The sequence below is a fragment of the Adiantum capillus-veneris genome, chromosome 23, assembly GCF_014529385.1.
Source record: "Adiantum capillus-veneris isolate H3 chromosome 23, ASM1452938v2, whole genome shotgun sequence".
In the NCBI taxonomy this organism is placed as follows: domain Eukaryota; kingdom Viridiplantae; phylum Streptophyta; class Polypodiopsida; order Polypodiales; family Pteridaceae; genus Adiantum; species Adiantum capillus-veneris.
The window spans coordinates 65,018,350-65,042,210 of NC_140953.1; the positions used below are offsets into that span (position 1 = coordinate 65,018,350).

Here is a 23,861-nt window from a genome sequence, read left to right on the forward strand (position 1 = left end):
TAGCATGGTAGGGTAGAGACTAGCACACAACATTACTCTCGTCCTTTCACTCGTACATTCTTCAATCCATATACCCACATGCTCGATGATGCCGTAGTTGCCTTTTTTGAACGAGGGACAATTTGTCACATTGCCCGTGACCCTGCCACCACAAGGGTCTATGTGCATTTGCTTTGCATTCTCAAGTTGAGCCATTCTCACTGTGACTCGTAGCTTGTGCTACACAGGCTTGAAGTGCCAATACTAAAATTCACCTCGCCGTCCATGCTGACTGCGGAGGCTGTATCTTTGATTGAATTGGCCCCTTACCTTGGACCGCTCGGCCAAGCCATACCAAGTCGAGGTTGAAACCCAATGTTGATAGTCACGTTTGACTCCAGGTCCGCTTGCCCTCTTCACAAGGTGCTTGACGACTCCTAACGAGCCTGACTAATGAGAAATTGCATATCTAGAGGATGATCCAAATGGGGTCCTCGTTTGATGGTGAATGATGATGGGAGACACTTTGCACTGCGTCCCGCGGGCAGCCCGAAGACTGACCGCCAGCTTGCTGTCTTTATTCATGCTTTGATGATCATGGAGGGACTCTTCACCTAGAGCCCTCGCCGAAGAAAATTGGAGCCGACGTCTCCTGCTGACTCGGATACCCCTGTTGGGCTTGTATTCTATATATTCTCGAGCCACAACTGAGCCTTTACCGTCGGGCTTCCTACATTCCATTGGAGTCGCGTCACTTGCAACCCCGGTCACATTTCTGGTGACCGAGTGCGTTTGCATCACTAGCTCGCACCTTTAGTGACTTATCTTGGCAGTAGATCTTGCGTACGTTGTTGATGGATACCGGCCGTTGGCTAATGGGGTTTTAGCTCTGATACCAAGTGTTACGGGTGTGCCTGTGACACTCCTTAAACGAGAGGCCAAGGGCCCACAACTTTGAGCTCGCAGGCTAGGAGGCTCGCGTCCTGCTGACTTGAGTCCCCTTTGGTGCGGCTCATGAAGGGCTTGTCCAAACAACGATCCGTCGTCACATATAGCTCAATGCGCGCGAGAGCCTTCATGGCACACATTGGAAGTTGAAGTTGAGTGCGGAAGTGACTTTTAGGATCTGTTGAGCGAACGAGGCTATTTAGGCCTTGAGCGCATATCTAAGAGGTCCCCCTAGAATCCTCTCAAGCCACTTTAGGCTAACTTGGAAAATTGCTGAAAATGCCCTGGACCGCCTCGGCGGGCCGGATCGAAATCTATCAACAACCGTCGATCACAAGTGAGAAGCGGCTCGAGCGCGCATTCATGAATATGCATGGCTGATTACGAGGTCTCCGTGTGGAGTACCTAAACGTCAAAATCGGACAACTGGTCCGTTTGTAGCGTCTAGCCGACACTCGTCGATGAGAACCGCCGACGGCCCCGTGGAGCTGCACGTGCGATTTGGGTGCCCCGATTCGCCTGGGTTTTGAGTCCCCGTGGGAGGTAGACTCCCCGTTTACCTCCACGTTGAGAAATGTAGGGAGACACTACCGTTGCCGAGCGCTCTCAAACCCAGTCACGCGTCCGTAGTAACCAAGACGGCGAGTTGAAGAGAAAAATTAGGTCAAGACTATGCTCCATCATCCATCGTCCCTACCGGGTGCGGAGATCGGGCGTTCGCCGTCCGCCGTCATCCCGAATCAACGGAGGCCTAACAATAGGAACTATACCAAGGGATCTCTCCGGTGAGTCTTGAACTTACAACGGGAGAGAGAGAAGAGATGCGAATTTAACACGCAAATATTTGGAGAGCATGACGCTTGGCGCCCAATCTGTGCTTGGCGATGGCGGGAGCAAAGCTGGACCTTGTGATTTGAAGGATTGAGCAGGTCACGCTTCCTCTGAGCCCCCGTGCTTGCGGGAGCGAAAACCTGCAATTGGCGCATGAAGAAACACTCTTTGCCTGCACGCTTAATCTTTTCGGGGAGCTTCGCCATTGCATCTGTGCAGACATCTCAGCAAATTTGAAACCGAAGCCCAGCCTAATCTCTGCGTGAAGCTGAATCAACACGCTCACCATAGCAGGACGATCCACATCTACGCACCAAGGCAATGCACTCACATACTTCTAAGATGGACATCCAACGCCACAGCTCACCTGCAACCTTTTCTTCACCTTCACCTTCATCCTCACCCTCACCACTACGATCCCTTACCCCTACTCGCTCATTTACTAGCTCCACTCTGTCTCGTCATCATAGCTGCCTCAATTATCTTCGTGACCCTAGTATGAAGCGGTACATGGAGCTTATCTGTGGCCCTGAAGAACCACACAAATTGCTTTCAATTGCGTCATTCCACCGCTCTCATTCTGTGCCCATAGCCACAGATTCCAGCAAGTTCTCCTCCTCTGTTCCTTTGTTTTCTTCACATCCACTGAAGGCGTCCTCTTCAAGCATGTCAATTGTCTCCTCAGCAGAAATGCCACGGGATTTCCATGCAGAGCGCTCTGATGAGATTGACAGTGAACCACCCATAGCTTCTTCCTCTTCATCATCAAGCTCTCATAATGAGCACGTCAAAGCTTGCAAGACTCTCAAGACTAGCAGAGTCTCATTCTCAGACATGTCAATGGCTCGGAGGAAGTATCAAAGGGACTTACTGAGAACAGGTAGGGACAATTGCTATTGTGGTCAAAAGATGTGAGAATTGGTTAAAACACACTAAATTGCAACGCAGAAGTACAATGTAAGACTTGGTTTGAATTTGAAACTGGGGTCATGATGCTTGCGGTGAAATCCGCTATATCAATTCTGATTATTAGATGTCAAAAGTTTAAACAATATAGGAATGATTGCTAATTTCATGGCAAACGGAATGAAGTTTAGTGGACTTGTTCTTCCTGGGCTTCGATGATAATACACATGTGCATAAGGTATGCCTGAGATGTCTGCACATACATTTGTACCAGAATGTAATGTAATTTTCTTTGCTTTTGTTTGCTTGAATCGATTGGGTGGCTCCCAAGTGAGAAAACTTTCTCACTTATAAATCGAATAATTAATTTAGAATTATTTTTCTGTCAGATACAACCAATTTAGCAACATCCCTCTGAACTGCCGGAGAGAAACTGGAAAGATTCCAAATCTTGCTCAATGTTAAGTTGAGCTATCCTTTCTCAAAAGAGAACTTAAAATTAGATTAAACAGAAATTCAAAAATTCAATACTTACCTTATTGGTTCATGTCCTTCCTCTAGTACCTCGAGGATATCCTTCACCAATCATCAAACTTACGAGCCATGTAAGAACTCGTCATTCGCGTCTTTCTAACAGAGCGGAAGTTTCGTCATCCGAGAATCTGGTAAGTCACTTTTTCCTTCTCAACTCGAGAAGAATAATCCTCCTAGAAATCAATCTAGGTATCTGTCCTTGCGCATAATCTTGCGTTGTTAGTCCTGAGGGTATTAAATGTCTTGTGTCCTTCCACATAGGGAATGCCCAAATCATAGAGTATTAATCTCGATGTCTTTCTTTCACAAATAGAGTCTGCGATCACCTTAAAGAAGGTTTGTAAGGTGCAGCGGAATGAATGTTGTATTTTCCCAAGATTAGTGATCTTTATTGCTCAAGGTTCCTTTTAGTTCTTGGGGAAAGAGAGAGATTTCCATCTTATGGATAGTGCTATGATCACGAACAAAGTGAGTGGATATTGTGCGTGCAAGTGAATGAGACTGAGAGAAGGAGAGAGAAGAGATACGACACCCGAGAGGTTGTAAAACCCTCCTCCGAAGGCCCCACTCTCGTCGGCGAGAGTGGTCTACTTTGATTGCACAAAGGTGTACAATGCGTATGCAATGGACTGAATGCAATGAGACTATGCCGATGACGACGACGGTGATGACGACGACGACTTGATGGCTGAAATCGGAGATCTTCTAATCGCTGAATTTCGTGACTGTTTCGGTGACTGAAAATGACTGTTTTGGCTGCGTTTTTATAGCTGAAAATAGGGGAGCATCTGCAACCAACTTGGGGGGAATCTGCTATTGTGTCATGGCTGAAAACCTGCGTTTTCTTCAAGGCTGAATTTGCTGATCAAAACGCTGCTGCTGCAGGTCTAGGGCTGGCGTTTTTGGGATGAAAACGCTGAACAAAGGCTGAGGTCTTGCTGGCGTTTTTGCATGAAAAACGCTGGCTGAAAGTGGGGCGTTTTGGCAATGAAAACACTGTGCTGAATGGCCCGTGGGAAGTCGCCAGGCAATGCAAATTGATGGCGAGGCTGAATGCTGTGGGGGAAACGCAAGAGATGGGAGATGGATGGGGATGGATCTTGATGTTGAGGGGGGTACTGTTGAGAAGTTGCCTGTTGAGCGGGAAGCTCCTGTTGCCTCTTCTGCCAGAAAGTGCTAACTTGGGTTTGCTTATATATTAACTTAGCAAAATTGCCCTACCTACTTTTGTTGGAAAGTCACTTAAAAATAATATGTGAAAATAACCAATAAATAGGAAAATAGGCTAAATGCACTGGAAAATTCCCCTAAATGATGCTACTGGATTCTGATGGGAATTCCGATGATCATGCTGTGTGTAATCGGAGGATATGCATCCATGCTAAGTGATTGGGCATGCATGGTCTACGAATAGACTCACAAAAGTGCCAGATCACTGCTAATCTAAACTCGACTTGACTGACTGAACCCTGCTGTGGTGTAGCTTGGCCACGGACACATAGGGTCGGGACGTGTCACGTGACATCCCCTCCTTTTCAAAGTGAGGTACTGGTACCGAACTGTATGTCGTCGAGGGAGACCGCCAACAGCATCCGGAATCCTGGAAGGGACTCTTCGCCGGCCCACTTTGCTGTGTGGGTCGAGCGGTACTTGAACTTCATAAAGGTATGCAATGCTTGCTTCTTTGGGTCGCGCCAAAAGCGACTCAAAGTCTTCTGAATCTCCTTTGATGCTTTAACTTCGTCGAGTATCCTGCTTCTTTCGTCTTCAAGAATCTCCATGGCTGAAAATTCCTGAAACCATCTCCAACACAAAACCATGAACATACCCATTCCATGTAAAGTGAAGGAAAAAAATCTTGTCTTCTCTAAAGACTGTGTATGCAATGTAGATGAACAAATAGACGGAGTGACAACCCGTTCATCAAACACATGTAAACAATGCGATCGAATCTTTTCTGTTTGATCAAAATCAATTGACTGTGGCAAATCACAATGGAAATGCCTATGCTTGGTGCTCATAGTGTCATGTGATCTTTGGGAAACTGTGTCATGCCAAGGAAGAGACATGGAATGTGACTTCCATACATACATACTTTTCAGCTTTTCATGAATAATCCGCATACATTCGTGCTCATCTATGAGAGAAACGTGCTCAACATACAATATGTCATGCCTAGTAAAGGGAATCACATAACGATGCTGACTAAAATACAGGAAACTTCACGAATGAAACACTCGAACAATGCGTGCGTATCAATCATGCGAACACATAATACTTCCTGCGATGGTTATTTGGACCAAGGCTCGAGAGCCAAGATTAGTTCTTCCTGAAGGGGTTCTTGGGACCTAGGGTCAAGAGCCAAGATCGATCCTTCGTGATTGATCGAATCTGCAACGAGGTTAGCTTCGCTAGAAAAAGCATCCACTAACACATCATCAATCACATCATCTTCGTGCAAGTCATCGTGCTTGTCTTTGTCATTCAAATCACCATGCAAATCATTATCATGCAAATCCTGTGTGTCATGCTGTGGAGAAAAAGAGATTGAGAGAGTCTCCTTCTCCTGAATCTTGTCAATCTTGTCTTGCATGTTAGCAATGAGAGATGGAGAATGAGCAATGTCCTCTCCATAAATGACAATAGGAGAATCACTTTTGGCATTGAGAGTTATAGTGTTAGTCAGAAAATCCATGAGAGCGTCATTATCATGAAACCATCGAATGCCCAAAATCATATCACATCCTGAGAGAGGAGAAACAACAAATCTTCTAGTGAAGGCAGTTTGTTGAATTGCAAACAACACATCAAGGCACTCCTTCGTGATGAGAGCGTCCATGCTAGGACGAAAGCCAGAGACCTTGATAGGAGATCTCGGACTAAGTTCGAGGCGGGCTTTCTTAACAAGAGAGGAAGTGATCACATCATGCATACTACCTGGGTTAAATAATATGACAAAACGGTGCCCTGACATATGACCATAACATTTAATGAGAGAATCATCAATGGGAGGGTCCTGAGAAACTTTGGGCACACCCATGTTATCATTCATTGCATTGACAGATGTAGTGGGTGCTGTGGGTTCTTTAGATTCATTCGATTCAAGCTTAGGACATGTTCTTTTTATGTGACCCTTAATGTGACAAATGAAAACAACGACCTTCCTTAGAATAAGTGCTTTGTTCTTCCGACGTGATGTAACCTCTTACAATTCTTTGTGCTACCTTTTTATCTGGAGTAAGCTTAGGTTTAGCAATTGTGTTAGCCTTACCCTTAGATTCATTGGAAGAATTCTTTGATGAGAGACCGTTGGAAGATTGGTTAGAAGAGTTATCATTCTTACCATTCTTACCGTTCTTACCATTCTTACCATTCTTACCATTCTGAGGAGTCTGCGAGGTACTTGTGGAAGTCTTGTTCTCCTTAGGCTTTCCCTTGTTGTGCTTCATCTCTTGTGCGAGAGCAATCGCTACCGCCTTGTGAGACCGATTGGATCGAGTACCTCGACATCGTACTTGATATACTTGTCCAATCCAAAGACAAAAGCCTCTTTGCGCTCTTCGTCAGACATGCATAGTTGGGTACCTAGCTGCAAAACACGATTAGAGAAAGACATAACCGGTATACCGTTTTGCTTGAGAGCTCGCCAATCGTCCTTCAATTGTGCAAGGTACTCAGGTGGCGTAAACCGCGCCTTGAGCTTGTCTTGGAAATCAGCCCAACTAAAAAAGAGGGGCGTGAAATCGTCGGCTGCCTCTAGGTGCGCGGCTAGCTATGCCTCTTGCCATGCGTGGTACCAATTGATGGCATCACCGGCAAGGTACATAGCTGCCGTCAAAACATTGCTATTTCTTGTTTTCTTAGTTGTCGCAAAATAAGCTTTAAATTGATGCAACCAAGAATGAATAACTGTGGCATCCATCTTACCGTCATACTTGTTGAAAGTCAACTTTTCTGTGACTGGATGGTTGGAATCCGCATCGTGGCTTGCGTCACTTGACGAACTTCCACGATCTTTGGGTGGTTCGGTCTTCGAGGCTAGGATGTGGAAAATAAATCCTTGATGACGAATCTCCCTTTGAGCCTCTCGTTCATTGCGCTCGCGTTCGAAAGCAAGTCGATTTTCTTCTTGTTTTGCGGCAAGAGCAAGACGATTTGCTTCTTGTCTATCCATCATGGCCATCATCTGCTTGACCACTGCCTCCAGAGGGTTTGGCGTAGATGGCGAAGGGGGAGGGTTGAAGAAATCATCTCCGGGTGGTGACGAGCTTCGTCGCCTCTCTCATGCTCATCACCTGTATGCGAAGTATCCATTCCGCTTCGGGTGACGACCATGCACTATAATCTTGGGGTCTTAAGCTCGCGAGGAACTTGGGTTCTTGAGGGTCTTGAGGTTCTTGAGGTCCTTAATTCGTGAGAATCTTGGGTTCTTGAGGTTCTTGAGGTTCTTGAGTCTTGAGGGACTTGGGTTCTTGGGGTTCTTGAGGTTTTCTTTCGCTTGCAAATCGCGTTGGAGAAGAATCTTCTCTTCACCCGAGTTCTACCCTTTTCTGCAGGTGCACCCCTTGGCGGCCTTGCGCTCACACCAAGGTTGCTTTTTCCCACCTCAGGTCGATTGGCCGGCCGCTAAGTGCACGGTCCGCTCTCAATGAGTGAAAAGAAACACAAGGGGAGGCTGGACAAGCCCTTCTTTCTTGGGATTCTTGTCACTCTTCAACAAAACACGATTAGGAATCGCCACGCCCAAGTAAACTTGGGTTCGTGCGATCGCAACAAGCAAAAAAAATTCTTGTGGTTCTTTCCTTGAGTAATGCAGAACACTTCCAAAGCTTTGATACCAATGTAAGGTGCAGCGGAATGAATGTTGTATTTTCCCAAGATTAGTGATCTTTATTGCTCAAGGTTCCTTTTAGTTCTTAGGGAAAGAGAGAGCTTTCCGTCTTATGGATAGTGCTATGATCACGAACAAAGTGAGTGGATATTGTGCGTGCAAGTGAATGAGATTGAGAGAAGGAGAGAGTGCGTATGCAATGGACTGAATGCAATGAGACTATGTCGCCGATGACGACGGTGATGACGACGACGACTTGATGGCTGAAATCTGAGATCTTCTAATCGCTGAATTTCGGGACTGTTTCGGTGGCTGAAAATGACTGTTTTGGCTGCGTTTTTATGGCTGAAAATGGGGGAGCATCTGCAACCAACTTGGGGGGAATCTGCTACTGTGTCATGGCTGAAAACCTGCATTTTCTTCAAGGTTGAATTTGCTGATCAAAACGCTGCTGCTGCAGGTCTAGGGCTGGCGTTTTTGGGATGAAAACGCTGAACAAAGGCTGAGGTCTTGCTGGCGTTTTTGCATGAAAAACGCTGGCTGAAAGTGGGGCGTTTTGGTAATGGAAACGCTGGGCTGAATGGCCTGTGGGAAGTCGCCAGGCAATGCAAATTGACGGCAAGGCTGAATGCTGTTGGGAAAACGCCAGAGATGGGAGATGGATGGCGATGGATCTTGATGCTGAGGGGGGTACTGCTGAGAAGTTGCCTGTTGAGCGAGAAGCTCCTGCTGCCTCTTCTGCCAGAAAGTGCTAACTTGGGTTTGCTTATATATTAACTTAGCAAAATTGCCCTACCTACTTTTGTTGGAAAGTTACTTAAAAATAATATGTGAAAATAACCAATAAATAGGAAAATAGGCTAAATGCACTGGAAAATTCCCCTAATTAATGCTAATGGATTCTGATGGGAATTCCGATAATCATGCTATGTGCAACCGGAGGATATGCATCTATGCTAAGTGACTGGGCATGCACGGTCTACGAATAGACTCACAAAAGTGCCAGATCACTGCTAATAAACTTGACTTGACTGACTGAACCCTGTTGTGGTGTAGCTTGCCCGCGGACACATAGGGTTGGGATATGTCACGTGACAAGATTCTTGTTCCGTGCCGTCACTCAATGTAGGTAGACGGTTCCAATCCGAAGATTCCTTGTACACGGCGGTACTTCTTTCCAATCTTTTCCTCTTGCAAGTTATTACCACAAGCAGTGTTTTCCCGATGTGCATTAGCGTCTCTTCTTGCAAAATTATAAAAAATGATTCACCTTGCAAGCATCAATGACGGCTTGCATAAGTTCAAACTTGTTGCCTAAGATTTGAACATCAATGAACTTATGTTTGAACTTATGTTTGAACATCAATGAACTTATGTTGCAGAGATTTTTTTTTTCCTCCAACTTTGCGAGCTTTTCCTGCAGGGCTTAGGGTTCTATCTGCTTACTTAGAACTCTTGGCTTATCATGGCTTCTTTTCGTATCTTCCCAGAGTCGTCCTCCTTTACAGAGAAAGAGAAGAGACCATGCTTTGATACGACTGTCACAAACGGGAGCGCATAGCAATATAGAATATACTCGAATAAATAGAATTTATCACTTAATTACTGAAGCTAGAGGATATAGAGAGAAATAGATAGAGAGAGAGATAGAGAGTGAGAAGATCGACACAGTACTGAGGACAAGAAGATGGGTTGGTCCCCCCACCCATAATAGTATCTTTATTACTAACGAGAATTCTATACAAGCACTTGAACAAAACGTATTACCACGTTCGTTGTAGAATAAGACTCGATGGTTCCTGGAAGCCTTGACTTCCTATTCCTAGGGCAAAACCCTATTCCAAGGAACTTTCGTTCCTTATTCCAAATCCTCGAGAATCAAGGTTCTTGCCTCTGGATCTCACTGTTAGGTGCAACGGAATAAAAATGGTGAAGATCTAGTTTTACACTTCCACAAAATCCTTTCCTTCTTTCCTTGCGTTAGTGAATACTTTGTACTTCAATGAATGTTCCTTTTATGTTCCCCTGAAGAGAGGGGTTGAGAGAATGCAATAGAGATGTGTAGAGGGAGAGAGAAAAAGAGAGAAGAAGAGAGCGACACCCGATGGGGTCCCAACCAACCCTCTCAAGGGCCCCTCCACACCGTTACCGATGTGGTATTTGCTTTAGATTGTGTAAATGGAATGTATACACAATGCAATACCTCAATGCAGACTCTACCGACTCGATTAGGGAAAGTCGCCGCGGTAACTCCTCAAGATGTGTCTTGCGGATGACCACCACGGGCTGATTTGCACTTCCGATGTGAGTGGGTTGATGGGCTGAAAACACAGATCTTGACGAGGCCGATGATGGATAGCAATGGAGCACTCGATTTCGGCTAGGGAATTGTGGAGAGGAGGGATCAATAGCTGCCGAAGTACCGGACCGCATCCGTCAATGGGAACCGCTACGGATCTCTTGCACACCCAGCGAGGGATGGGCTGAAAACTGAAAAATGCAGGGCTGATCTGCTGGTGCTGCAGCGCTTGGGTTGGAAACCAAAGACGCTGGTTGGTAGGGCTGAGAATTGTCGGCGATGGGGCTGAATTCTGGAAACGCTGGCTGCTGGCTGAACTCTGCAAAAACGCTGATTGCTCCTTTGCTAAAACGCTGGCTGAATTGGGTGCTTCCTCCTTCTTGCTCCAAGTGCTGGCAGATGATTCCCTGTATAGGTGGGGAATGGGCCTTAAGTAACTATTAAGGCCTAGGTAAGGCAACTGTCCACCAGGATTTCCAACAAATAAATCATAAAAATGATTTATTAAAAATAAGTCGAGGAGGTCCAAATCTGGGTGCAACTGTCGCACATCCGTCCACCCGGGAATCCGATTGACGCGCGGTCTGGCACGTCGGATTCCTCTAACCTAGAACTACATGCTCGTCATGCCAGATGCCCACCGTAGTGTAATAACATCTGTCAAAACGCGTATACAAACCATTTATGCAAGAGGGTTCCAAACTGGAAAACCTAATCTAATGGATTTGTCTGGACATGCAGGTCTTGCGAACAGGCTCACAAAATTGCCGGTACTAATCCTCCTAGGATTCTAGACATCCCTATCTAGGAAAAAGGGGAAAAATGGCTCTGGAAGTCGATGAAGTATGTCCACGTGGCACACAGAGCCATGTGCACGTGACATCCCCTCCTGCTTAAGGTGAGGTACGGATACCGATTTGCATGGCCTTCTTGTATGAGGCTAGCAAATCTGGGTAATCGATGAAGAGTTCCTCGTCCACCCACGCTGCTTCATGTGTCCCTCGATCCTTGAATTTGAGGAAATATTGTCGTGCTTGCTTCTTCGTGCCGTGCTTGAATCGATGCAAAAGGATCTGCTCGGGCTCCATCACCTCGGCTTCATCAACAATCTCCGGTTGGTCCTCATCAGAAACGCTCCGTGGAGGATCACCCTGAAACAATTTAAGCCAAGAAACATGGAAAACATTATGCATTGTCCAAGAAGATGGCAAACGTAATTGCATGGAAACATCATTTACCTTTTTGACGATTGGAAATGGACCATACATACAAAAAGAGAGTTTAGGACACCTCTTACCAACTTGCTTGAGTCGTTGCTTCATGATCCTTAAGTACACCCAGTCACCTTCCTTAAATGAGACATCCTGTCGATGCTTATTAGCATGCCTAGAATAGGACTCTTGAGCCTTGCTAAGCCGAAGCTTAACACTCTCGAGTACCTCCGCATAGGTTTGAATAACACAATTAGCATCATTAACCTTGGAAATTGACCTAGTCAACAATGATTGAAAAGGTCGGCCAAATGCAGCTTCATATGGAGTGCGACCAATAGCACTAGAAAAAGAATCATGAAGGACAACTTAAACTAATGGCAAATATTGCTCCCACTTAGATTGCTTATCATGCACATACGATTTGAGAACATCAAATGCCAAATGATTGTACATTTCAGTTTGTCCATCAGACTGTGGATGAAATGTAGACGAAAAATTCAACTGAGTGCCAAAATTTTCAAACAAAGCACGCCAAAAATGGGATGTGAACTTAGTATCATGATCCGACACAATAGACTTGGGTAGACCACACAATGGATACCAATGCTTGATGAACAATCGTGCAACATCTTGTGCAGTAACATTAGCCTTGCAAGGGATTAACATGCAAAATTTTCTCAACCGATCAACGATGGTTAGACATTGCGTGTTCCGTGCAGACGTGGAAGGAGGTAAATTAGTTACAAAGTTCGTGCTAATGTCCTCAAATGGTTCGTCAGGGATAGACAACGGCATGAGTAGCCCTTGTTGCTTACCATGAGGGACTTTAACCTTTTGACACACAACACACTTAGTAACATAAGCATACACATCCTTACGCATCTTTGGCCAATAGAAAAAACGTTCAACCTTTTCCAATGTAGCATTAATACCCCTATGCCCCCCTGTCAAAGCATCATGTGCGTCCTGCAAAATGGGTGCTCGGTGAGAAGACAACACACACAAGCGGTTCTTGAAGAAAAGCCATCCATCACGAATGAGATAATTGCACGGACCTTGTGCATTCAATGCTTGTAACCAATGCTTTTCAAACTCAGAACCCATGTAATTGTCTTTAAGATCATCAAAACTAGCACCTTGAATAGAAAGAAAAGAATGAGACTCGAGAGAGAGAACTTGTCCTTTCCTACTAAGTGCATCTGCAACGGGGTTAGCTTTTCCAGGGACATACTCAATCATACCACCAAACTGCTCAAAAAACTGAGACCATCGTGCTTGCCTATCACTCCAATGTGCACCAGGTATAGATTGAAGCCATTTAAGTGCTTGGTGATCTGTGCGAACAACAAACTCACGCCCATAAATGAAATGCTTCCAATGCTTTAATGCATGAATGACAGAGAGAAGTTTCTTATCATAAATAAAATAATTCTTCTCAGCACTATTGAGTTTATGAGAGAGAGATGCCACTGGATGGTTGTTTTGCTATAACACTGGACCAAGGGCAATGTTACTGTCAGTCCACACTCAAAAGGCTCATCCCAAGAGGCGAGGGCGAGGCATGGCGCCTCGGTTACTGCTACTTTGAGCGCTTCAAAAGCACTCTTAGTAGCATCGGTCATGACAACGCGCTGACGGCGTGTCTCTTGACACCTTTTAACAAGTCAGATAATGGTGCGGCAATATGTGAAAAATGCCTATGTGAGAACTATATGCTTGACACAAACCCAAAAATGAGCGAACATCATATGCTGTCTCAAGCATAGGCCACTCTCTTACCTCACTTACCTTTGTGGGATCAAGTCAAATTCCCTCGGGAGAGATAATGTAGCCCAAATAGCATACAGTAGTCTGAAAAGATTCCGACTTCTTTGCTGCAATATAAAGACGGTTGGCATCTAAGCGAGCTAAAGCTTTCTCCACATCAATAGCATGTTGCTCCCAAGAAGAGGAGAAAATGAGAATGGCATCCAAAAAGATAAATACACACTTATCGACCAAATCAATGAAGATACGCATCTCATGCGATTAAACATACTTGGAGCGCCCGTTAGACCAAACGGCATAACAATGAACTCATAGTGCCCGCGTTTGGTCCGAAAGGCGGTCTTGTAGATGTCTCGCTTTGCAATTCTTACCTGGTGGTAGCCACTCTTCAAATCGATTTTTAAAAACGCCACTGCCCCATTGAGACGCTCCAAAATGTACTCGATGCGAGGCATAGGAAATTTGTTCTTGACCGTCGTCTTGTTGAGGGCCCTGTAATCCACACATAACCGCGATGAGCCATCTTTCTTACGAACAAAAAGAATAGGAGCAGCAAAAGGACTTACACTGCGACGTATAAAACCCCTATCCAACAACTCACCTAGTTGTCGCTCTAGCTCTTCTTCATTAGCCTTGTTCATATGATATGGAAACTTACTTACAGGTTGTGCTCCATCCATTGGGTCGATGACATGATCTTCGGGTCACTCGGGAGGGAGTGTAGGGGGGAGATCATCGTGGAGAAACAAATGCTCAAACTTTTCAAACAACTCACCATACCTGTCGGGAATACCCAAGTTCCTGGATGTGGGGTTGACATAGATGACCGCCGCTTGGGCTCCTCGACGTAGCTCTCTTTTAGCCTGGACATGAGAAATGAGAGGGAGAGAGGGAATGCCGCTCTCACTGCGAATGAGGACTGGCTGCGACACATTGTGATTGATGAGAAGCGTGTACTTCTCCCAATCAACAATGGGTTTAAACATGCGAATCCACTTAATGCCCAAAATGACATCACATCCTGCAAGTTTAGAGACTACAAAACGACGAGTAATTGAGTTTGCTGAACAATTAAATTGACATCATTAACTTCGTGAGAGAGAGAAGCGTCCATACCTTCAAAAAATCCTTGCACCGGGATGGTGGGGATTGGATTTGACTGAAGACGTGCACGTTTCACAAGAGATTCACTTCTGACATCCTGAGAACTTCCAGAATCAAACAACACAATGGCCCTTTGACCATTAACATGTCCATAACATTTTATGAGTTCAACCTCTTCGAAAGTCCCCTCCTGCTTAGCTTCTTTCTCTACCACACTCATAGCATTCACCTGAGGGGTAGCGTCATAAGTGGACGCAGTAGAGATTTCCTTTTTAGATTCTTTCTTAGGACACTCTTGTTTCATGTGACCTACGATTGAACAATGGAAACACCTACGTTCTTTTGCATACAATGCTTGTTCTTCTCTACTTAATGAACCACCTAAAACCCCTTGGGCAATCTTTTCATTAGGTGTGAGGTGAGGCTTATCCGATTTTCCTTTACCCTTATCCTTAGATTTATCGCCCTTAGATTGAGATTGAGAGATAGAAGTAGATTGAGAAGAATTTGGAGAGTTCTTTTTATTGTTGCCATTCCCATTAGAATTCTTGTCCTTTTCCTTAGACGAGTCAGGAGAGGCAGGAGTACCATTACCTGAGGCCATCTTAAGCTTACCCTTGTTGTGCTTCATCTCTTGGAGTTGAGCCAAGCGGATTGCTTCTTGCAATATCTTTGGATCACCAGCCTCCACGTCAAACTTGATCGAGTGGTCCAATTCAAAGAGAAAAGCCTCTAACCTCTCCTCATCCGATTTTCGCAATTGTCCACCTAGCTGTGACACACGGTTAGCATACGACATCACCAGTTTACCTTGTTGAGACAAAGCCCGAAAATCCTCCTTCAAACGCTTCAAGTACTGTGGAGGGAGGAAGCGAGTCTTGAGATCCTCCGCGAACTCCTCCCAACTAAGCTCGAGAGGGGGAACGAGGTAGGACTCGGCATGGGTAGCCGCATGGGCCACCTCTTGCTTCTCCATCCATTCATCCCTCCAAGTGATGGCATCACCCGTGAGATGCATGGAAGCCAAGAGAACCTTGTTATTTTCGGACTTTCTAACAACCGCAAAATAGGATGTAAATTGATGCAACCACGAGTAAATGATAGTAGCATCCATCTTACCGTCATACTTATTGAACGTGATCTTCTCAGGAATTGGATCACTGGTTGTCCGTGTAGCAATGGTTGCCTCCACGATGGTCTTGGCAAGCTTTTCATAATCGGGCTCCGAAGATGGGGGATGGGGTCGCACCGCCAAGGTGGTGATGAGATCACTCATGGAATCCCTTTCCAGCCTACGAGCCTCGGCTTCGGCCGCCAATTGACGCTCCTCATGATCCGCCGCTTCCACACGCTCTAGTCGCCGAGCTTCGTCTTGCCGCATCATCATCTCCATCATCATGTGCATCATAGCATCCATGGGATTTGATGGCGAAGGTGGAGGAGTTGGGGGAGGGCTTAGAGGATCCATAGGTGGCTCTTGCTCGCCTTCTTGATTTGTGGAGGTATTCATACTGCTACGAGTCTTGACCATGCAAGGATTTCTCCTCTTGGTTCAAGGAAGGTCGCAGACTAATCTTCGGGAGACTATCTACCCCCTCGTCGGCGCACCCCGCATGCAACACCTGGTGTACAATTGATTGCTATTTTCTGACGCTCAAGGCGCACGGTTCTACGCGCAATGGCAGGCCTGCTGTTCCAAGAGTGGGAGGAGTATACACCGAAGGGTTGCCAACACAACCAAAAACCACAAGAGAGAAAAAAGCTTGTTGTGGATTAGCGGATTAGTGCAAAATCTTCAAAGCTCTGATACCAATGTCAGGTGCAGCGGAATAAAAATGGTGAAGATCTAGTTTTACACTTCCACAAAATCTTTCCTTCTTTCCTTGCGTTAGTGAATACTTTGTACTTCAATGAATATTCCTTTTATCTTCCCCTGAAGAGAGGGGTTGAGAGAATGCAATAGAGATGTGTAGAGGGAGAGAGAAAGAGAGAGAAGAGAGCGACACCCGATGGGGTCCCAACCAACCCTCTCAAGGGCCCCCCCACACCGTTACCGACGTGGTATTTGCTTTAGATTGCGTAAATGGAATGTATACACAATGCAATACCTCAATGCAGACTCTACCGACTCGATTAGGGAATGTCGCCGCGGTAACTCCTCAAGATGAGGCACCTTCGGGGCTGATTTGATGCACCTTGGATCCTTCTCGATGTGGGAATTGCGGATGACCACCACGGGCTGATTTGCACTTCCGATGTGAGTAGGATGATGGGTTGAAAACGCAGACCTTGACGAGGCCGATGATGGACAACAATGGAGCACTCGAGTTCGGCGAGGGAATTGCCGAGAGGAGGGATCAATGGCTGCCGAAGTACCGGAGCGCATCCGTCAATGGGAACCGCTACGGATCTCTTGCACACCCGGCGAAGGATGGGCTGAAAACTGAAAAACGCAGGGCTGATCTGCTGCTGCTGCAGCGCTTGGGCTGGAAACCAAAAACGCTGGCTGGTAGGGCTGAGAATTGCCGGTGATGGGGCTGAATTCTGGAAACGCTGGCTGCTGGCTGAACTCTGCAAAAACGCTGATTGCTCCTTTGCTAAAACGCTGGCTGAATTGGGCGCTTCCTCCTTGCTCCAAGTGCTGGCAGACGATTCCCTTTATTGGTGGGGAATGGGCCTTAAGTAATTATTAAGGCCTAGGTAGGGCAACTGTCCACCAGGATTTCCAACAAATAAATCATAAAAATGATTTATTAAAATTAAGTCTAGGGGGTCCAAATCTGGGTGCAACTGTCGCACATCCGTCCACCCGAGAATCCGATTGATGTGCGATCTGGCACGTCGGATTCCTCTAACCTAGAACTACGTGCTCGTCATCCCAGATGCCCACCGTAGTGTAATAACATCCGTAAAAACGTGTATAGAAACCATTTATGCAAGAGGGTTCCAAACTGGAAAACCTAATCTAATGGATTTGTCCGGACATGCAGGTCCTGCGAACAGGTTCACAAAATTGCCGGTACTAATCCTCCTAGGATTCTAGACATCCCTATCTAGGAAGAAGGGGAAAACTGGCTCTGGAAGTCGATGAAGTATGTCCACGTGGCACACAGAGCCATGTGCACGTGACACTCACCTTCCAGACTTAGGGCATGGCATCCCTACAACTTTTTTTTGACTCTGTTTCCAGAGTCCTCTTTTTGCAGAACAACTCTGCTTTCCCGGATGCGAAGTCCTTACTTGGGAATCCCCACTTCCGGATCACAACTCGAGAGACTTCCTCTCTCCGATCCGTGGATTTACTTCCCAAACTTGGGTACGAAACCCTTGGGCTGATCTGGCTCTAGTTCCTTAGAGCGCTTGTCACAAACTGGTGACGTGTCATGGCCTTGGACACACTGTGAAGTGCGGGCACCAGATACACACATACCCTGGCTGGCAAGCTCATGAAATGTGGAGACAGGCTGACGTGGCTACAACAGAAAATGTGGAATCTGTGACACGTGGCAACTGTAAGGCAGTTCCGTGAATTGTGGCGCAGATTGCGAGAGCAGGTTGACATGGCAGTTGTACGGAAAGTTGCTTTTTGGGGTGCTGAAAATATACGCAAATTGCTAAGAAGCTTTTGGGGAGCATTGCATTATTTTAAGTGGTTTTTAAATGAGGCTTTTGATTTTGAAGCTTTTGGGGGCTGCTTTTAGCATCCCATGTAACCTTTATAAGAAACCGAAGGGGGCTCCCTCTGCAGAGCATCTGGACGCAGAGTCTGAGAGCGAGCACCCGCGGGAGTTGTACTTTGCTCAAAGATTAATATAAAAAGAAATATCAAAAGGGGCGCCAGTCTTTGGGGCCAATACCTCTAAGCACGGAACTCCGCCAGGCCGTGTCGCATCAATTGTGAATTTGTGAACTGTTTTGAAGTGAATTTTTGCTGTGTCGCGGTAGAATCTTGACTTGGAGTGTCCAAGTTTGTTACAGTGGTATCAGAGCGCAGAAAGATTCTTCTTCTACGGAGGATCCGATCCTTTTTACAGCGCACACAACTTTTGGGAAAGAATCTTCGGGTCCCGACCCCGGACTTATTAGCCACTCCCACCCTTCATACACGTGCATCGGGCGTGCTCCCGTCTTCATCGCTCTGTCTTACAGGGCATAAAGCCATTAAAAATCCCAGATCACACATGGGTTCTCGTGAAGAATCTGACATAGATGACGCCTCTTAGTGGGAAGGCAAAGAAAAGTTTAAGATCCGGCACGGGAACTGAAGAAAAGAATGAAGATTTGGGCAAATTTTTTTTCGGACAAGTTTGCCAGAAAAGGAGTACAAACGTCAATTGCAGATTGGCATATGTGTGAACAGATTGATTAAGTACTCCAAGGACCCGAGATCGGTGATACACTTGAAGAATTACCCGATTGATAAGAATGGCGTGTGGCCATTGCTTCTCCTCTCAGGTAGGGAGTAAAGCCGAAATGACAAACGAGTGCAGAAAAGCAGAACTTGTACTCGCATAAAGACTTGGACAAGTGAAGCAAAAAGCACAGGTTCGGAAAGGGCAAGAAAAAGGCAAAGAAGCCTAGATTTCGCCCAGTTCCTGACAGTTCTACAAAGGAGTCATCCTCAGACAGTTCGGACTCCGACGATCATAGATTTTACGCAAAGAAGAAGCATTTCTAAAAGCCAACCAATATGACTTCCTCGAAGATAAAAGCAAGAAAGTTCAAGAATTTAAAGAAGGTGGACAGTCGATTTGAATACTTTTCTGGATTCCGAGATACTCGAACATGGTGGTCCACTCTTCTATTGAGAAAGGAAGCTCCGGTTAAATGGTTGAAATTCAAGCGGCTTTTTATTTCTTCTTGGCTGACTCGGGAGTACGAACGAGATATACGAACCGCTTGGAATCATCTTCCGATGACCAAGGGAGATTCTTTGGACGTCGATTGCGAGAGATTTTGGAGCTCTTCTCCACCAGCTTCTTCATTTAAGAAGGTCTTGTTTAAGGAACAGATTGAGCGGTTTTGCTAGAGACTTCCTACAGAGATTCGAGACTACTACTTGGAACAAAAGTAGAATTCTATTCAATTCTATTCAAGAATTGATGGGTCATGCAAAACGGGGTTTTGCCATACACTTTTGGGCAATCTGACATACCCCACTGATGAGATCTTGACTCAGAGAACTCAATAGACTTCTAATAATGAAAGTAGAAAGAGAAAGAGTTCCTAGAACAAAGAAAAGAAAGATACACGTCCCCGACAGATTCTTAGAGAAAGGGTTATCTATCTCAAAGAGGGGAAGTGTTTTGGATGCGGGGAATTTGGACACATCTCCGCGAAGACGGGCACCACGAGCCAATAGAAAAGAACAGGCTGCACACACTTTTAGCACTTCAATAAAAACTGAACTCTGAGAGAGAGAGAGAGAGAGAGAGAGAGAGAGAGAGAGAGAGAGAGAGAGAGAGAGAGAGAGAGAGAGAGAGAGAGAGAGAGAGAGAGAAATGAAATGAAATGTTATATTAACGTCTTCAAAAGGCCAGAATGACCTATGAGACCAAACTGATACAAAAGTGGTGAATCTGTTACAATGTCTGAAAAGTGTGAAAGTGTGAAAATAAATGCAAAAAAATAAATACAAAGTATTAGATAAACTTCTTAGGAGCATTCTGGGTGTCTGGCTAGAATGCTTCTAATCCTTTGTTGTAGTCTCCTCCGGTGAAGTGTGCTTCTGCGTCTTGGTCGTGGTCGTCTCGATTTCCTAAGCTCAATCGCTCTGTCAATTAGGGTGCCTTTGGTATGAATGTGGGTACTCCTTTGTGCTGGCTGCTGGCCTCTTGCTTCTCCTTCCACTCCTGCTTCTCTCGATCCGAAGAAATCTGTGATCTGCCTCTGAGGCTGTAGTGCTCTTTGTCTTCTCATTAGATTATCCCTGTGCCGATGTAGTTCCAGTAGGTACAAGCCTAAGCATCTTTGATCTTGGTATTGCATGATTCTATCTAGAGGTCCAAAGCCTTCTTTAAATAGGCAATGGAAACGCCCACGTATCTCATAGTATACTGTGTAGTGCCATATGCAGTGTAATTCTGTCTCCGGCTCCATTCCGCATAACTTGCAAATTCTGCTCTCAGGTGGGATTCCCCTAAGTCTGCCAAATTCAATTTCCAGCTGGTGTGAGGATGTACGAATCTGACCAATAGCACATCTCAAACCATGAGACAGGTGGGTATCCATGTAGCTCGGGCGAATCACAAAACCATCTTCAGATAGCTGTAGGAAGTTTTCTTTGTAGTCGGCCATCTTCCTGCCCAATTCTTGTGTAGGGTCTACCTATGTCCTCTTAGTGTCCAACTGTATAAGATCTTGGCGGATGATTTTATTAATCTCCGTTCGTGTGATTGCCAGTGATGGAGCCTCAAGAGAGTATTCGAAGGGGGGTAATCTTTCCATACTGAACCCGTGTCTCTGAAACCACGAGGACAATTGCGCATACCAGCATGATGTATCTCCTTTCATTGCTAATTGTCGAGAGGATTCGAGGGCCAATCTAGTATATCGGCAATTATTTGTATCCCGTAAACCATGTATAAAGGACACTGATCTGGTAAGAGCTTCAATTTCTATCGGAGGGGCAGCTAGTTCCGCTCGGGTAATCGCGAGTGGTACGGAGGCCTTGGCTCTAATCATTCGGGAAATCATAGATACCAAAGGTCTCTCCATTGACTTCCAATTATCCTGATCCACAGATGGTCCCCAAATCTGGACCCCATAAAGCATAGCCGAAGCCACCACAGTATCAAAGAGCCGTAGTTTTGTTCTTGGTTTCTGAAACTGCACTTGTGAACACATCCTCTCCAACCCTCCCAAGGCCGCAGAGGCTCTGGATAATTTAGCATCCGCTACTTTCTTAAGAGTAAACTTCGGTCCTATAAATACCACACCAAGGTATGTGTATGCGTCTGTGTACTTTACTGTATCCTGGCCATGTGCAAATGTAGGTGCCGATCTCCTAACCCACTGCGGTGTGGTGTTAAACACCATAACTTTGGTTTTACCCAAGTTTACCGACAGTCCACTGTCCTCCGCGAATTTATGTAATGCATCTAGCTGCCTCTGCATTCCATCTGGTGATTCTGCTATCAATACAATATCATCTGCATACAATAACAAAAGGATCCATGACCCTGCAAGCTGAGCACCTCTGTCACGCTCTCTATCAATGTAATCTGATACCTCATCTATGTACATACCAAATAAAGTAGGGGACAATGGGCATCCCTGCTTTACTCCAACGGTGGAATGAACAATGTCGGAATCCCCTTCTGGAGTACGTACATAACCAGTTACTGACCCGTATAAGGCCATGATCCCCCAAATAATCTCTTTGGGGACCCCTAACTCTTGCATCCTGCGCATCAATCTAAAGCTATTCGAAAATCCACAAAAGCAACAATACATCCTTCTCCCGTTTGCTCTTCCTTCCTCAATAATGGCTCTGAGCGTAAGAATATGATCTAAAGTGGAATAACCCCTTCTGAATCCAGCTTGTCCTGTTGCCCTTATGCCCTCATTCTTTGCCCATCTACTCAGTTTTTGTTCAAGAATGGATGCGTACTGTCGGGTCAATGTGTGACCTACCATAATGGTACGGTAGTTCCCGGGTATCATAGGATCCCCTGACTTGAAAATAGGTACGATAGTAGATAATTTCAAAGATTCAGGTAATCCTTCACACATGATCCGATTAAACAGACGAGCAAGGACTTCTGAAAGTAGATCCCTGACATGGATCAGATGTTCTGCTACTAAACCATCATGATCATATGCTCTTCTTGTCTTCATCTTATCAATAGCTTTTTTCACCATTTCTGTAGTAAAGAAAGTACTAGTAGCAGGGCATGGCTCTAGCGGATCTGGTAATGGAGGCTGTCCAGATACCATATATAATGATGTTACATATTGACCCCAAATCTCAGGAGAAGTAATTGTCGGAGGCGGTGAGTGCTTGTGAAATAAGCGCCAGGCCTCATGTGAGTCCCGACTCAAGAAGAGCCGATATAAATCCTTCTCCAGTTTGGCTAAAAATGCCCTTTTCTTGCGACGTACTATACGCCGAAGAGCAATCCGAGACTGCTTATATGTGATGATCCCAAGTGTAAGCTCTTTCTGGACCTGGGTTCTCGTCTCTCTGCATTCCTCATCATACCAACTGTTTTGAGGCATGTTCCCAGATCCCCTCTTCTGATCAGGTTGAGTATGTGGGTATGCCTCTTGTGCTGCTCCATGTAGTATCTCTGTTAACTGAGAAATAATCTCCTCTACAGTATATACTGGCTCGGCTGCCCACATCCTATTATAGATCTTTTCCACATAGACTGAATCAGTCTCTGGCGTGAAAGTATATCTTGTGTGTGTCTTCTTCCTTTGTACTTGAGAGGCATTGTATTGGAAGGAGATTGATAAGGTCAAGAGAGCATGATCCACTGCAATCCCAACCGGTCTGGGTCCCACCTTAAAGTCCTCGATACTAGAAATAAATCTTGGTGAAGTCATGACATAATCCACTGTACTGGCCCCATGCCCGTGCGGGAAGCATGTGGATCCCCCAGATAACGGGAAATTCTCTAGACCATTAAGTATGGCCAAACCATGTATAGTTGCCATTTCCATGAGATGTCTCCCATATTCAGTGTGTGCTTTATCCTGTGAGTTTCTAGTAAGCCCCGTCTGTGATAAATCCAGTTCTTTTAGCATTTCCTCAGAAGTATGATAGAATATTGCTTGAGAGTTGGCCGTTCTGGCATTAAAGTCTCCTAAGAGAACGATGTCTCCATCTCTAGAGAACTCCCATATGTCATTATTCAATATGAGGAAAGGGGACTATCCTTTAGGTGAGGAGTAGACTGAGGTACTTGGAGGGAAGTAGCATATGGTGATATATAGAAATCTACCTGTCTCGGCTCTCATTCTCACCCACATATACCTTGCTGCTCATCTTTCCTGATGATCTGTAGTAGTGGTTTCAGCTCCTCTTTAAATAAGACTGCTACTCCTCCTGAACCCCGGCTACCCCGTAGAGATCTCTTGTCTGGTCGACCAGCTGTTTCCCATAAATAACCCTTCACATGTGGCATACGCTGTCCCGGTATCTGGTGTGTAGAAAACTATGTCTCTGTTCCTAAAGCTGTCTTCAAAGGCACCTACATCTAGCCTATATGATCCATTACAATTCCACGCCGATATTCGGAGCGTCGCCCATAGGTCTCGCACCGTCATGCTGAGCGCTTTTCTAGAACCACTACTTTCCCTCCTTTATAAAAGGCGATTTTTCCCTTTTCTCTTGCTGCCTTGATCTCTGGCATCAACTCTTGCATGTGTGCCACTTGTGCCAATGTAAGGTCATCTCCGAGGAAAATACCGGTTTTCTTAAGAGTTGGCCTCTTCTTTAGAA

The 23,861-nt window shown here is 45.5% G+C and overlaps 1 protein-coding gene across 4 annotated transcripts in view; it reads left to right on the top strand.

Moving 5' to 3' along the window:
- Window positions 1-1,738: 1,738 nt before the first annotated feature.
- Window positions 1,739-23,861, top strand: part of LOC147427888 (Ppx-GppA phosphatase) — a 62,739-nt gene continuing 40,616 nt past the window's right edge. For all 4 annotated transcript variants that reach the window (XR_015186044.1, XR_015186045.1, XM_086497351.1 and 1 more), the window contains exon 1: window positions 1,739-2,638. Coding sequence is in view for 2 of the 4 variants with exons in the window: in XM_086497351.1 (XP_086353477.1) it covers window positions 2,080-2,638 (559 nt within the window). In the remaining 2 variants the exon portion in view is untranslated. The remainder of the gene's footprint in view (window positions 2,639-23,861) is intronic.